Here is a 15,067-nt window from a genome sequence, read left to right on the forward strand (position 1 = left end):
CTGGTGTTAATTGGTAGCATTGGTTTTTCCCCCAAGCTCAGTCGTGGAATCAATGTTATCTTCGTGACCAAATTGGTTCTGCTGCTCAAATTGTGTAAGTCTATACATACTAAGTAGGGACACGGGTGGCGCTGTGAGTTAAACCAGAGAGCCTAGGACTTGCCGATCAGAAGGTCGGCGGTTCGAATCCCCACGATGGGGTGTGCTTCCATTGCTCGGCCCCTGCTCCTCCAACCTAGCAGTTCGAAAGCACGTCAAAGTGCAAGTAGATAAATAGGTACCGCTCCGGAGGGAAGGTAAACGGCATTTCTGTGCGCTGCTCTGGTTCGCCAGAAGCAGCTTAGTCATGCTGGCCACATGACTTGGAAACTGTACGCCGGCTTCCTTGGCCAGTAAAGCGAGATGAGCGCCACAACCCCAGAGTCGATAACGACTGGACCTAATGGTCAGGGGTCCCTTTATCTTTACATACATACCAAGTAATCAACATAGTCATCTGGCACCGGACACAATAATTCAGAGAGGTCCTAAGGATTTTCAAGTGACCATCCCATGCTACAGGTATGCTTCAGCATGCCCTGCCCCTCAGGGATAGAGTAATTTCCTTTTGTAGACTTCAGTGTCATTGGGGTGATGATATATGAAGAACAAATGTACCGAGAGGTTATTGGGGCAGGAATCCCCAGTGTGGAGTATGGCTTGCTCTGCCAGGGCTTTCACATTTGCTGGATGTCAGCATGATGCACACATTTCTTCTCAGTTTGATGTGACAGATCTTTGGCAGGATCGCTCCTTTGGAATATAGCCAGTGTTGTCTGTGTGCTTATATCAGTTGCAACCATCTCTGTTCTTTGGAGGTTACCTGCTTAGCATCCTGTGCTATCAGTTCCATGATGGGTAGGTAGAATTCTGCTTCAGAATTAACCTGTGCATGACAAGAGGAGCCTTAACTCTGGCTATTTCCAGCTCAGAGGAGTTTAAAATGGCTTTGAGGAAATTTATGGGCCAATTAATGAGAAACAGGTGTCATGTGGTGATCTTGAAATGGCACTCCTGTCATAGCTTGGCTGGATTAACGTGATTTTGATTTATTTTTTTTTGTATTTAAAAAATCCCAGTGTATAAATGAAACCAAGCACTTTAGTTTGTTGCTTTCTTGTAGGAATATTATCACCAGCCGATGGCAGAAGAAGGGTTTAAAGCAACACAAAGTACTCAGGGATGTGTGTGGCACAGCGGAAAGGTTATTCTATGAAGGAAGGCAAAAAACTAAAATTCTTTTTTTTAGTGAAAGGGACATTCAAGCATACTTCCCTCATATTAAACATATTTTAAAATCCATTGATTCAGTGGAAGAGTTAGCCCGACAGGCTTAAACACCCCCCACCGGGGTCTACGGAACTTTAAAAGGCTTAACTTTTTATGGGGTTATGTTCAGAGAGCATAGCCCCACATTTTATCCAGGATTCAAGCCATAGCTGTCAACTTTTCCCTTTTCTTGCGAGGAATCCTATTTGGAATAAGGGAATTTCCCTTTAAAAGAGGGGAAAGTTGACAGCTATGATTCAAGCATCCTACTTAAATAAAACAGTATTGGAAGGGTGGATTTAGGTGGCCCAGCACCAGATGGCATTATTTCCTTATCTTGGATATGGTTCACATGCAAAGTTTCTTGTGTGTAGTGACTGACCGCACTGCGTATGTAACCTTGTGGTGGCCTTGCTCCCAAATAAACATGGGCGGGAGGGGTGGGGGTTGTGTGAGGACACTGCAGGATCAGTGTCAGCATGTGGCCTGATGTTACTCACAATTGTCTTTCCCTGTGTACGTAGCCACAACACAGCGGGATTTTCAGAGACCATTCTGTGGCGTTGTATTGGCCTGAATCCACCTTGCATTAAAGTGCATAAAGATTTATAAGGCAGTCACCTTTATGAGAACTCTCAATTAAGAGACACATTTTAAAGCCCTTTTGCAGCTTCAGACATGCCTTGTTGATTTTAGGGCATTCTGATTTTTTTTTTTTTGTCATTGTTGTTTTTCATACTGGTTAAATCTGTAATATAATTGTGCATTTTTAATGGCCTGTGAGTTGGGCTGAAATGCTGAAGGAACATGACTGGCTCTTATCTAACAAGCCGGCAGAGGCCCCTGTGCCACTAGAGGGATTCATTGCTTTACGTCCGATGAGTCATAATATTTAAAATTCACAGTGCTGCTCCTGGCTTCAAAGCTCCTCTCTCAGATTGATAGCTCTGGAGCTTGACTCCATTACCAGCAAAGTAAAAAGAAAACCCATTCATTTTCGTCTAACAACTTTGGTTTCTCCTCCCCGCTCCTTTTCAGAACAATCTGACAGAACTGAAGTCGTTTGGATCGCCGCCTTCCGCTGTCAGCAATGTCACTGCTGCCGTGATGGTGCTCATGGCTCCCGGAGGGAAGGTGCCCAAGGACAGGACCTGGAAAGCAGCCAAAGTGGCCATGACAAAAGTGGACAGCTTCCTGGATTCCTTGATCCACTTCAACAAAGAGAATATACATGAGAACTGCCTCCGAGCCCTTCAGCCGTATCTGCAGGACCCGGAGTTCGAGCCTGAGTTGGTGACGTCTAAGTCCTATGCAGCTGCTGGCCTCTGCTCCTGGGTCATCAACATAGTGCACTTCCATAAAGTGTACTGCGATGTGGAGCCCAAGCGGCAGGCTCTCAACAAAGCTAATGCCGAGCTTGCTGCTGCCCAGGAAAAGCTGGCTAGCATCAAGGCCAAAATTGCAGTAAGTCCAAGGCAGCCTGTAAAACAGGTTTACATTTCTCTTAGCATTGTTCTGTGATGCACTGGGTAGAGTACACGAACTTGCCTTATCTGAGGGCAGGCTATTTCGCCATCTAGCCCAGTAGTGAACCTGGAATCTGCTGAGCGATGTTCCTTTGCCCGTCTCTTGCCAAAGGATGGGCCATTGTGCTGTTCTCCACTCACGGTTATTTTGTAGGCATCTGCATTGCACAAACTACCCACTAACAGTGTGAATCATATAATAATGGAATCGTAGAATTGTAGCATCTAGTTCAACCATATGCAATGCAGGAATATGCAGCTGTTAAACCTTCAACCTTGGAATTATCAGCACCACACTCTAATGAATTGAGCTGGGTTTATCTTTGTCATCATATTATGTCATGTCTTTTTTGCTGCTACTACCTGATGCAGACCAATCTGATTTCTGTCTATATTGTGAGATTACAGGGGGTATGTGACTGATAAAGTTGAGTTGTTCACATCAATTGGAAAAAATCTAATTTAATTCTCTTAAGTCCCAGTTAAGCTATTACAATGATCTAAATTTACTCATGGCTTTGAGACGTTGCCACATTAGCCAGTGGTGAAACCTGTCTTTCAAACTACCCCAGGATTTACATGACATGCAGGAATATAGCCGTGAACCTTTGGCCCTTGACACATCTTTCTTGTGTCAGATGGTTGCTTGCAGCTGAATGAATGCTTCTTCAGGAACCCACTAACACATCTTTCTAGGTTTGTGAGGTGTCAATTCAGAGAGCCTTCCTTTATTCCTTTAAGACAGGGGTGGGAACCTCCGGATACTGTTGGACCACAGCTCCCATAATCCTTGACCTTTGGCCATGCTGGCTGGGGCTGATGGGGTTAAAAGAGTTCAGCAGCATCTCAGAGCTTTGAAGAAGTGAGAGATGAGGCAGGTTCTGTGTCTCCTGCTTTGTTGCATCACCTATTCTTCCCATTCTGCAGTAACCAGGGGCGGAGGAAGGGGCATGCGGGGGGTGACAAAATGCCGGGCAGCACTCACAGCACTCACAGCAGGACCTGCAGCGTGCCCGAGCCACGCGTCTCTCCCGAGATAGATGTGGTGGCTTGGGCACGAGCAGGCTCCGCACTGCCCAAATGGTTTGCCCACTGCCTCACTGAAGTAGGGCAGCTGAGTGGGAGGAGGCAGGCAGACTCCGGAGGCCCCATGGTGGGCCTTGCCCTGGCCCCACCGCCCCTGGGCACGTCGCCCCAGGTGCCTGAGCGGCTTCCTCCGCTGCTGGCAGTAAGCAGAATTTTAGTTTTACCCCATAGCAGATGTACATTTTAAAAATTTTATGAGATGATGGCATTTGCATTATACATCATTTGGCTGTGCAAAAATAAAAAGTAAAAAAATCTAGCATTGTAATCCACAGTGTATACTGTACATCAAGCTTATTAATAGCTGCCCTTCTGGCTGGTTGCTGTAAGAGAATCACCTACAGGTACAAGGGACTGTTGCTTTTGTTTCTTTTAGACTATCCATGGACAATGGAAGACTGGCAGATTTGTATAGGCAGGCGAGTAAATTCAGCAGGGGGCAGGTCTAGTTTATTTTCGTAGACTTTCTTACAAGGCTGCTTGGCAGAACAACACTTTGGAAAATGTAAAATGTCTACATAACCCATTTGTCCAGACAATTGATTGTCCTGAGATTTTGAATGTTTCTCTAGTCATTCCCATGAACAGTGACTTGTAATATTTAATCGGAAATAAATCCCCTCGAGTTCAATGTAAGGGTAGTTGGGATTGCTGCCTTTGTTCTGTGAGCATAGTTCCACATATGTATATATAATTGGAGCATTCCTGTAGCTGGGAGCCTGGAATAGCCATTCTTGACTATTAGGAGCATTTACAGTATGGGTTTGGGCAGAAGTTAGAGATCCATGCACTTGTAAGGAACTAAAGTTTGCATGGGTGTAGCCAAGGGAGGGCAGGGAGTGGCAGCTGCCCCGCCCCAATCCATAGCTAACTGAGGTTCTGCCCCCCCCCCAACAAAAGGCCTGCCCCCCAACAAAAATCATGGCTACGCCCATGAAAGTTTGCATTAAAGATTTGCTGGATCCAAGCTAATTCTTTTGTACAGTACATTATGTGACTTTTCCTAAGGGATAATGAATCCCTTTGTCAGTTGAAGTTGCAGACCTTTAAACTAGCTTTAAACCAGGGGGAAATCCATTTGTTAGGCATTGCACACTATTGTTAGCAACAGCAACAAAAACATTCATAGGTCATCACCATCTTATACCAAATCAATCTGAATATAACACTGAATATATTATATTATAAAAATCATTCCAGCTTCACAACACAGTATGGTATGGAATTGAAAACTGCTCAAAACTGTCAATTAAAATGTGGTCTTTAATTAGGAAAACCTACCAATCTGTGTCACAGCATAATTTCTTTACAAATCACAATAAAACTTTCTAGGGTGGTTAAAATCCAATGTAAAATGACATTGAAATATGGTAACATTGGACAGCTCACAAAATAAATTCTATATACGTTCTTCAGACTTACCCATGTTTGAAAATCTTCAAACTTAATAGCTGCTGCCTAAACCATTTGTAGTGTGAGCAGTAATGAACCAAGCTACTTCAAATCCAACCAATTTATTCTTCAGTGTTTTTCTTAGAGTTTTTGGGTGATGATACAAACCATTCATAACCAAGGGAAGTCTCTAGCTTGATAAATTTTCCTTTTATTGTTAGTCACCTTGAGCAATATTCTGTTGGAAAAGCCTATTTTATGAAGAATTCCAAGGCTCAATGAGTAAAATAATAACAAAATATTTTTTTAGAAATCCATAGTTCGCCAAATCATTAATTGAAATATTAGCATACAATCCAATGAGACCACAACAGTTACAAAACAGCCATCAGAGGAAACATTCACAGGAAGGAAGGAAGGAGGTGGGTAGCAGGAAGGAAGGAGAATTGTGCTGAGTTGGCATGAAGGGAAGGATGGGTGGCAGAGATCAGGGGGAAGTGAAGACAACAGTGGGACTAGTGTGATTTGCCCCATCCCACCCTCCTAAGGAGTACCCTAAGCAAGCAGGGCACTGCCTCACTTTATCCTAATGAGGAACCTCCTCTGCCTCTCCTCTCAGAGTGTTGCATGAATGAAACCCAGCTGAGTGTAAACTGGGATCCAGTGTATAATAAATAAATGAAAATGCATGCACATGCTTTCAGAAACGGTGGAAACTTTAATGTGCAGAAGTCATTTTAAATGTTACAGCTCTGGGATTTAATGATAAACAACGTTTGAAAAGGCTGTGTTTTGTATTCTGTGCAGCTATTTGATCAAGTAACTCCAGATGCTACTAAAAGAAGAAGAAGCCCCTTTTTCATATTTGGGTTTATTTCTAGTGTATTGTTCAAGCAGTGTTAAAATGATTTAGAGGCACTTAGCTTTAAGCTGTTTGTGCTGGATGCAGATAAAAATCAATTGTTAACTTCAGTTCTTTTGTCACAGAAGCGAAACGTTTCAATAACTTTGAGAACAGTCTGATTTTGCTTTACAGAGCAGCAGGAAGAGAATGTCATCATATGTGGGCAGAGATTGGATGGCACTTTCAAAGTCCATTGCCAGACCACTGAAGCATAGCTAAATAGGGCATTTTTGCTTGGGTCCTTGGTCACACCCCTTTCTGTAGCTTTCACACAAACAGCCCTCCACATTTAGGCTGGTAAATAATGTTGATAAATAAGTATTAAGCCTGGAGACAACAATCTCAAGGGCAGTACGCCTTAAATGGCAAGGAGGCAATTTCCTTTTCTGCTCTGTGCTTTTTACACAGGCTAGGTCCCAAGATGCAAAGTTGAATAGGAGAAGAAGGAAGTTGGGCAGCTGCAGCTTTTGTCACCCCTGCATAGCAAGCTAAGCCTACCAAAATTCACTTTTCCATGTAAACTGTCAAAGGTACAGGATGCCGCTATCTCCTTAGCAGCTATGTCCAAGGGGTTAAGATTATTATAATGTATGTTAAGGCACAAATAATGGGGTGAGTTTAAAAAGGGGGTGTGTAGTAAGTGAGATAAGTTCTGTTAACTGTGGAAGAGGCCAGCTATTAGAGTGATGGAGAATTCCCTTAGAAACCCCAGGTCAAGCCTAGATCAGCTTGCTTCAAAGAGGCCTGACTTTTGTGCCCCCCCTCCCAGATTCCCCATGGGAGGAGAGGGTTTTAATCATGTTGTTTTCCCCACAGAGTTGGCACCATGGTTGATGCTTCGAGGGGATTCTGTGGGTTTGTGAATTTAAAAGGTCAGACTGGTTCTTCTATTTCCAGCAGCGATGAAATAATTAACCTCTTGTTAGGTGTGTCTTCTTGAGTAACAGAAGAAAGCCCACTTCCTTCTGACCAGGGGTGTGTGAATACATAAATTCAAATTGCATCATGTCATGAGCTTTAGTTTCTCCTATGGTTTTCTTCTTTTCACGCTACAGCACCTTAACGAGAACCTGGCTAGGCTTACAGCCAAATTTGAGAAGGCCACAGCAGAGAAGCTAAAATGTCAACAGGAAGCCGAAGCCACAGCGAAGACCATCTCCCTTGCAAATCGCCTGGTGAGAATCACTTGATGAGGTTTGGGCCACCATGTGAAGGCCAACTTGTGGGTGGGCATGGGAAGAACTTCGTTTAATGCTATACGGACAGCTAGCTGGGCTTCTGAATCTGAAAGTTTGTCCAGCTCAGAATGAAAGCAAATAGCATTCTGGTATGACACCAGACTTGCAGAAGGGAGCAATTATTCAGCCAGGATGTGTGTAGCACGTGCCCCTTTCTTATTTATCAGTCTTGCTTTTCTAGGGGAAGTGTTTCCCAGTGTGGAGTGCTGCTTCAGGGAGAAAAATCAAGTGACAGCTAGGATTCTTGATCTCTCCAAGGAATAGTAGCATGTGAATAGATCAGAAGAGCATTGTAGTGAATGCTTTAGTGGTTCTGTGCAAGTGTAGATTCAGCAGTCATTAGTTACTGTGAGCATAAAACTCCTTGACTGCCATATCTGATTGGACTAATGAACTAGCAAAATGCACAGTGCGACCATTGCATGTAAAGCCTTGAAACTTTGGGACAACAGTCTGGCCCCCGTGCCTTTTTTCACTTTTAATCATTCATAGCAGTATATGTCTGTATTGTCTGGTTTTGTGAATGATACATGACTGTTGGCATAGCAGCCATTCACTAGCTCCAGCTGCTGTGAAATGAAACCTTTAATTTGTGATTTTAATGAGCATATGGGTTTTTAATGAGCACTGTTGCCCTTTATCTTTGCAATAAGTGTCTATTCATGTGTGTAGTTGTAATAGTATTGTGTTGTGCAAAAGGCCTGCCTTGCTTGTTTAACAAGAAGCCAAAAGTAAGGGCCTGCTGGTTGCTTAAAAAAAATATAGCAGTCAGTCGAACTAGTTAGGGACATAATCATATAGAATTACTAGAGCAGCAGTCCTGTACTCACTGACACTGAAGTTTTCCTCTAACTTCAGTAGTGTTCACCCAGAGTAAGAGATATTGCAGCTTATAGCTGTGTGTATTAGAAAAGTAATACAGTCTCCAAATGCTTTAAATGCTACAAATGCACAGTTGTATTTTAATATATCCAAGCCAGTGTTGTTGGCAAGTACAATTGGTTAAGCCTTAAGTAGTTCATGGAATTTATTACATATGATTTAAGGCCACCCTACAAACTAGTTTATTTCCTACATTACTACTACTACTATTATTAAAATACATCAACAAATTTGTTAATGCACTGGAACATATCTGCCACTAAAGCTTAGAATGCTTTCCTGTACCACCATAAATGATGTCATGGCTAATTTAAACCGAGCACATTCATTCAAAGTCTAGTTTAATTAAAAAGTTTAACATAAAATTTCATACAGATAAATGCTGCATCCGAGAATAATTAAGGCAAGCGGCAAGCGGCTAATAGGAGACACTTTTCCCATCATGCTTTTCCAACAGAAGTATCAAACCATTCTGCATTTTCATCAGCAAGTGGAGCTAGTCATTTCCACATGCCTACTTGTGTTTATTTACAGAGGATTGAGAGTTTAGCTTTGAGGCTGTTACCAAAGAAGTCACTCTTAGAGAAGCCAATTAAAAAGTGAAAAAAGGAAAAGAACAATAACAACTAATTAGCATGGAGGGTGATCTCTTAATTAAGATGGAAACTGGTAAAATGAAAGATTTTGCTTTACAGCACAGATGTGGGATGTTTTTCAATCTTAGACTTTCTATTTTTAAGTTGACCTCTTGTCCTGCCTGGCATCTGTGTATGATTTATGCAATTTTGGACTAATTTGGTAAAAATGAGGGTACTTGCACCCCAAGCACAGCAGAAACTCAGATGACTTACAGTAATTTCCCTTGCAAACATGTGGAGGGGAAGCCAGTCTGAGCTTCCCATGGTAAGCGGAAGTGGAATATCGGAGATGGAAATCACTTTTCCTCTTCTCACGATGGCCAACCTATGGCATTATTTTTGTATTTCTGGAAGCAGATGAAAAACATGCATTTCAACACTTCTTGCCACAAGGCATTCCAGTTTGTTGTTGTAAACTTGCATACGTAATTCATCTAGTTTATATTTAACAAGGTTGAGGTGGGGTGATATATGGAACTGTATTTTGATGAGGACAGTGTTGTGTGGACACTATGAAAAACTTGCATGCATAAGCAGCACCAAGTCCACAATAAACTGCTGTGTGGAAGCACCATTAATTTGTAGCTCTCCCCCCCAATCTTCAAGATGACTCATGATTTTTTTATTGGTGCACCTGTCTCAGGAGATGATTATCTATTTGGGAATAGTCCTCTTTTCTTTATGTGTTTACCTTGCTTGGAATAGTAAAATTAGAGACACTCATTTCAATTAACATTTGTTTTGTTCTTTTAATTTAAAACAAACAGACAACCTGCCAATGGTGCAGTAATTTAGGAAATCTTGTAATGCTAAGTATCTTCTCCTGCCAGCACTTTCCACCTTCAAAATACATCTCTCACAATTGTAACAAAATTAGCATGCTATTTTTGTATTTATTGTCTTATATGCCTGATCTCACATTCTGTTCTGTTTCTCGAAATAAATCTTTTTGTTGCTGTTTAGGATTGCTCTTTCATTTAGTATTTATTCTGATACTCTGACCTATCAGTGCTGCAGCTTCTCCTTCCTTAATTTCTTTTCCACTGAAAAGTGCCCAATAGCAGTGGCCATGTTTTTAAAAACAACAATTTTAAAACAATTGACCCACAGCCCAACAGCATCAGCTAAGATTATAAAAGGTTTGAGAAAATAAAAAAGTTTTTTAGAATTGCCTGCCTTGAAGATGATGTTCTCTAAGTGATAGATGCCACAGAAAAAGACATTAACTGAACATTAGCAGTGCATATAATGAGGCCTCAATTTATTGATCTCAAAGAACAAACGGATTTATGTACCATTTATGTACTATTTGGATGTAATACTTCTGAAGAAAGTAATGGTGAAGTTGGGAAGACCCTGGCTTCAACTAGGGCACAGGCTTCTCAACATTTCCAGTTTTTGTGTGTGAAATGTAAACCAAGATTTACATAATTTTACCATGTTAATCAAATACAAAGAACGACACTACCAAAAAAGCTTGAAGCGACTCAAAGTGTTCAGTAAAATGGCAGTTTCGATTAAGAGAACTCATAATATTTTTTAGACAGACATATTTCTGTTATTGCAGTAAAATGAATATGCAAAAAAGTGAGTTAATCATGTTTTCCAACATGCAATTTGATTACTTTGTAGAAAGCTCTGAGAGATAAATATTATAATTATAAAAAATATTAAATAGATGGTTTCCCATGGCCTGTGCAGCCATTAGGCAGAGTGAGGCCTACACCTCAGGTGGCAGAAGTCTCCAAGGTGGTGTTCCTGCAGGCGCTCCACCAGAGAAGCGGCACCAGCATTTCAGGCGAGATCTCTGAAATCACATGACATCTTGCAGAGTGCATGAGATCCCTCACAATTTCAACATGATTTCACCCAAAATTGGCGCTGATACTGGTGGCAGACGTGGCAGGGCAGGATGGCACTTCCCATTTTGCCTCAAGTCGCAAAGCCGGATGTGCTGCTCCTGTGGTTTCCTGTAACAGATACCGTTCTCCTCAGAAACGACTCCTTTGTCTATTTAATCAGAAAAAGCTTAAAAGGGTTTAACCAGGCATTTTCAGTCTGACTATAAACTTATATGGTAGAGTAGTAGCATATTACTCACATTTGGGTAAACAGCAGTAAGGGATGCAGGTGGCGCTGTGGGTTAAACCACAGAGCCTAGGGCTTGCCGATCGGAAGTTCGGCAGTTCAAATCCCCGTGATGGGGTGAGCTCCCATTGTTTGGTCCCTTCTCCTGCCCACTTAGCAGTTTGAAAGCATGTCAAAGTGCAAGTAGATAAATAGGTACCACTCTGGCGGGAAGGTAAACGGCGTTTCCGTGTGCTGCTCTGGTTTGCCAGAAGCGGCTCAGTCATGCTGGCCACATGACCCAGAAGCTGTATGCCGGCTCTCTCGGCCAATAAAGTGAGATGAGCACCGCAACCCCAGAGTCGGCCATGACTGGACCTAATGGTCAGGGGTCCCTTTATCTTTACCAGCAGTAGAAAGCATTATTTTCTCTGACTTAAAATCCCATCAGAGCTGGGTCCCAGTGTGAGAAACATGGTAGTTCAACTAGGCCCAGACCACTGGTCAATTTCTGAGACCAGGGTCGGTTAGGAGAATTGTTCCTCAAACTTCCCTTTCCTGACCTATGCAAAATCTAAACAAAAAACTCCAAAAAGAAGGGCACAAAGATGAAAAATGGCTATAAGCTCCTTACTGCATCACTCTTCACCAACAGCAGTTTTGTAAAACAGGACTTCTTAGGTTGCCAGTATAGACATCTTGCTTACTCCCAACCAGTACCTTGTAAGAGGCCACCACTCCTAAGAATGAAAAATCTCTGAAGCCAGAATTTATTCCATGAGCTTTAATTGTGTGGTTTGTTTTCCTCTGCTCATTCTAGGTTGGAGGCCTAGCCTCTGAAAATGTGAGGTGGGCTGAATCAGTGAAAGACTTCAAGCAGCAAGAGAGTGCACTGTGTGGAGATGTCTTACTGATAACTGCATTCGTCTCTTACTTGGGTTACTTCAGCAAGAAATACAGGCAAGACCTAATGGACAGTGTATGGAAACCATACTTGCGCCAGCTAAAAGTGAGCACAAGATAACTGTCACATTTTCAGATGCATCTCTGCTTTCCAATCTGAGCTTTTGTTCTGTCATGAGCTTGAAATCAAAGGCAGGCTATAATTGTGTTGGAACCAGGTTTAGAATGGACTTTTGAAAGTGCTGCACCCTGTTGCTGACCATGACATTTGGGAAATGTTTGTTATTATTTACCCAGATGGCTTTGAATTAATAGGTTGTGAATGTCCACAATACACACAGAGAGAGTGTTTTTGGATCTTCCATTTTTGTTTGCTTCTATCTGATATTCTCTGTAAAATGCTAAACAATCCTTAAAAAAGCATTTCTGTATAATTTATTATTATATTGCTCCTGTGTTTAGATATATGATATACCCTTAGGGATTCTAGTTCCAAGCCTTCTGGGTAAGCAAAGCTTGCTCTAGGGTCGCCTGGTGTATACAAGTCTTTCTGGAACTGTGAATTCTGCTTTGCAGCATCACAGCAGACTTGTGAATGTGTTAATTACATTCTGCAAAAGTACAAGGTGCAATCTGATCCTGTTCTATCAAGCTGTCAGTTTAACCTGCCCCAGGCCTCATTCTTTGAGGTTTTTGTGTCATTGCGTGTTGTTTTTGTACACAAAAGGATGTATTGAAGTAGAAGAGGGAGGGGTTGCCAATGAGCTAATTTATCTTAGCCCAGGGATGGGGAACATGTGGCTACAGATGTTGTTGGACTCCTAGATGTTTCAAATGTTGATGCTCCCAAATCTGCAGTCCAACGTTACCTTGAGGGCCACAAGTTCCTGATCCCCGATTTAGTCCATGATTCCTTGATAAAATTGTGAAAACTTAGCTTAGCTGTATTTCTACTGATGTTCTCCTCCCCTATATTCTAAGACTAAAGTTTGAAAAGTGTAAATGCAGCACGTTCTTTCCCCATTGGCTCAGTCAGATACAAGAAGGGCAAAACAGAAACCACTACACAAACCAGTTGTGTTTAAATCTTATGGTTTCAGCTTAGAAGTACATTTTTCTTAAAGAAATTGGGTGGTGGCAATATCTAGAAACTCTGTAACTTGGCTAGCTGGGGACCCTTATGCATCCAGTTAAGAGAAGCGCTCCACACCACTCTCAAAAGATGGGACATGAGGGCAGAATCCATGGCACAAAAATATTTAATCCTCTGCAGAAAGCTTTGAATATTGTACTTATCATCAGCTGGTAACCTCTTCTAGGTTGTGTTCCCTTTGGGTGACTATCCTGTAGCCAGGATAGTGGAATGTTGAATGTAGAAAATATATCTAGTTTTGACCAACCATTCAGTTCCTAGGAAATGAAGACAGGACCCTTGCTTCCACTTCAGCTGTGTGGGCTGATTCACATTTTGGAGGGCAAGGCATATGCCAATGGGGCAAGGTTTATCCTGCATTTAATTAATTTTAAATTTGGAAAATGCCTTCTTGACCCTTTGGGGCTTTTACACAAATTTTTCACTTTAAAATAAATATACACTTGTATGAAGACATATACATATACATGTGACGCATTGTTAAATAATACATGCACGTGAATGCTGGCAGCATTTTGAAGATCAAATGGGTGTGGCTTGAAAAGCTTGAGAACAATGATCCCAAGGGGTAATTACACCCTGGAACTGATGCTGCAAGGCAGAGGCTTTCAACCTTTTTGAGACCGTGGCACCCTTAACCAACTATATTCTTTCTGCGGCACCCCTGCGAGGCTCAGGAGCCCAGTTATGTCACTCCTTGCCTGCAGAGCTGGCAGCCTCTCATCCTTTTTCCAGACACCCTTTCTTGTGGAGTGTGTCCCCAGCCTCCTCTCCCCTCCTCTCCCCTCCTTGTTAGTCCTCTGGGCAGCTGTCATCCCTGGTCTCTGAGCTGTCCCCCCACCTGCCCCAAAGACAAATGCCTCTCAGAGGCACCATTCATCTGGGGAGCTTGTAGCAAGGTCTGCTGCAATAAACAGCTGTGCAAGCCTTTGGGAGACATCTCTGTGATAGGGCATCAGAGGAGGGAAAGAAAGAGGGACAGAGGCCAGTGTAGCCTGCGGCACCCCAACCATCATTCAAGGCACCCCAGGGTGACATGGCACACTGGCTGAAAACCACTGCTGTAAGGGGTTCCAGGTGGTGGTTGTTTGGTTTGGATGGTGCACACAATGGTGAGTTTGGTATCTATGTGGAATACTCCTTTGCCGAAGCTGGTTTTTTCCCCATTGATGGTTAGGAGGCAGAAAATACCTTATTCCCCTTACTCTCGTTTCGATGATGCAGGAAGAAGTTTGAAATTCCTCTTGTGCTTCTCAGTCTTTCACCTAAAGGTTTTATACAATCTTAAGAAATTGCAGGCGATAGTAGAGACTTGCTGTTAAATAATAGAAAAAGCAGTATTAATTCAGCTTGCTGGTACTTGGAGTACATAGGTGTTTACTGTTCACCTGCAAGTTGTGTGCCTTTTGCTGTCCTAGGTTGCAATCCCGTTGACTCCATCTTTGGATCCTCTGATGATGCTGACTGATGATGCTGACATAGCAGCCTGGCAGAATGAAGGGCTACCGGCTGACCGCATGTCCACTGAAAATGCCACAATCCTCAGCAACTGTGAGCGCTGGCCACTCATGGTTGACCCCCAGCTCCAGGGCATCAAGTGGATCAAAACCAAGTATGGTGAAGCTCTCCGAGTGACCCGGATTGGGCAGAAAGGGTGAGCAGGCAGGGCCATGCAAAGCTGCAGCTGGGAAAAAGCAAAATGTGATGTGTTCAATTGCAGTGTCAGATTTGATGTATATTCTGCTTCAGACTAAAGATCGTAGGAGGCAATTACGTTTGGAAGGAAAGCACTCCAATTTTGCAGCTATGTAGAACTTTTGTGTATTAACCTGCCTTTTTCATTACCAAGATTATAGAGATTTCTGATTAAATGGGGAGGAGCTGTGCAGAACTTGGCATGGTTGCCATAGAAACGTCACTGAAACTGTGAATGTATTGAGGAGGAGGAGAATGAAGGAGGTTTGGCTGCA

General features: G+C 42.6%; 1 protein-coding gene across 4 annotated transcripts in view; it reads left to right on the forward strand.

Moving 5' to 3' along the window:
- Positions 1–15,067, forward strand: part of DNAH9 (dynein axonemal heavy chain 9) — a 183,395-nt gene that overhangs the window by 108,138 nt on the left and 60,190 nt on the right. For 2 of the 4 annotated variants that reach the window (XM_083429627.1, XM_083429628.1), the window contains 4 exons: positions 2,347–2,772; positions 7,272–7,391; positions 11,862–12,050; positions 14,516–14,751. In XM_083429627.1, coding sequence (XP_083285753.1) covers positions 2,347–2,772; positions 7,272–7,391; positions 11,862–12,050; positions 14,516–14,751 — 971 coding nt within the window. Of the gene's footprint in view, positions 1–2,346; positions 2,773–7,271; positions 7,392–11,159; positions 11,180–11,401; positions 11,426–11,861; positions 12,051–14,515; positions 14,752–15,067 lie in introns of those variants that run through there. The other 2 variants (XM_083429630.1, XM_083429629.1) reach the window with 2 other exon arrangements.

Source organism: Podarcis tiliguerta (assembly GCF_965153285.1).
Source record: "Podarcis tiliguerta genome assembly, chromosome: 2".
Lineage (NCBI taxonomy): Eukaryota > Metazoa > Chordata > Lepidosauria > Squamata > Lacertidae > Podarcis > Podarcis tiliguerta.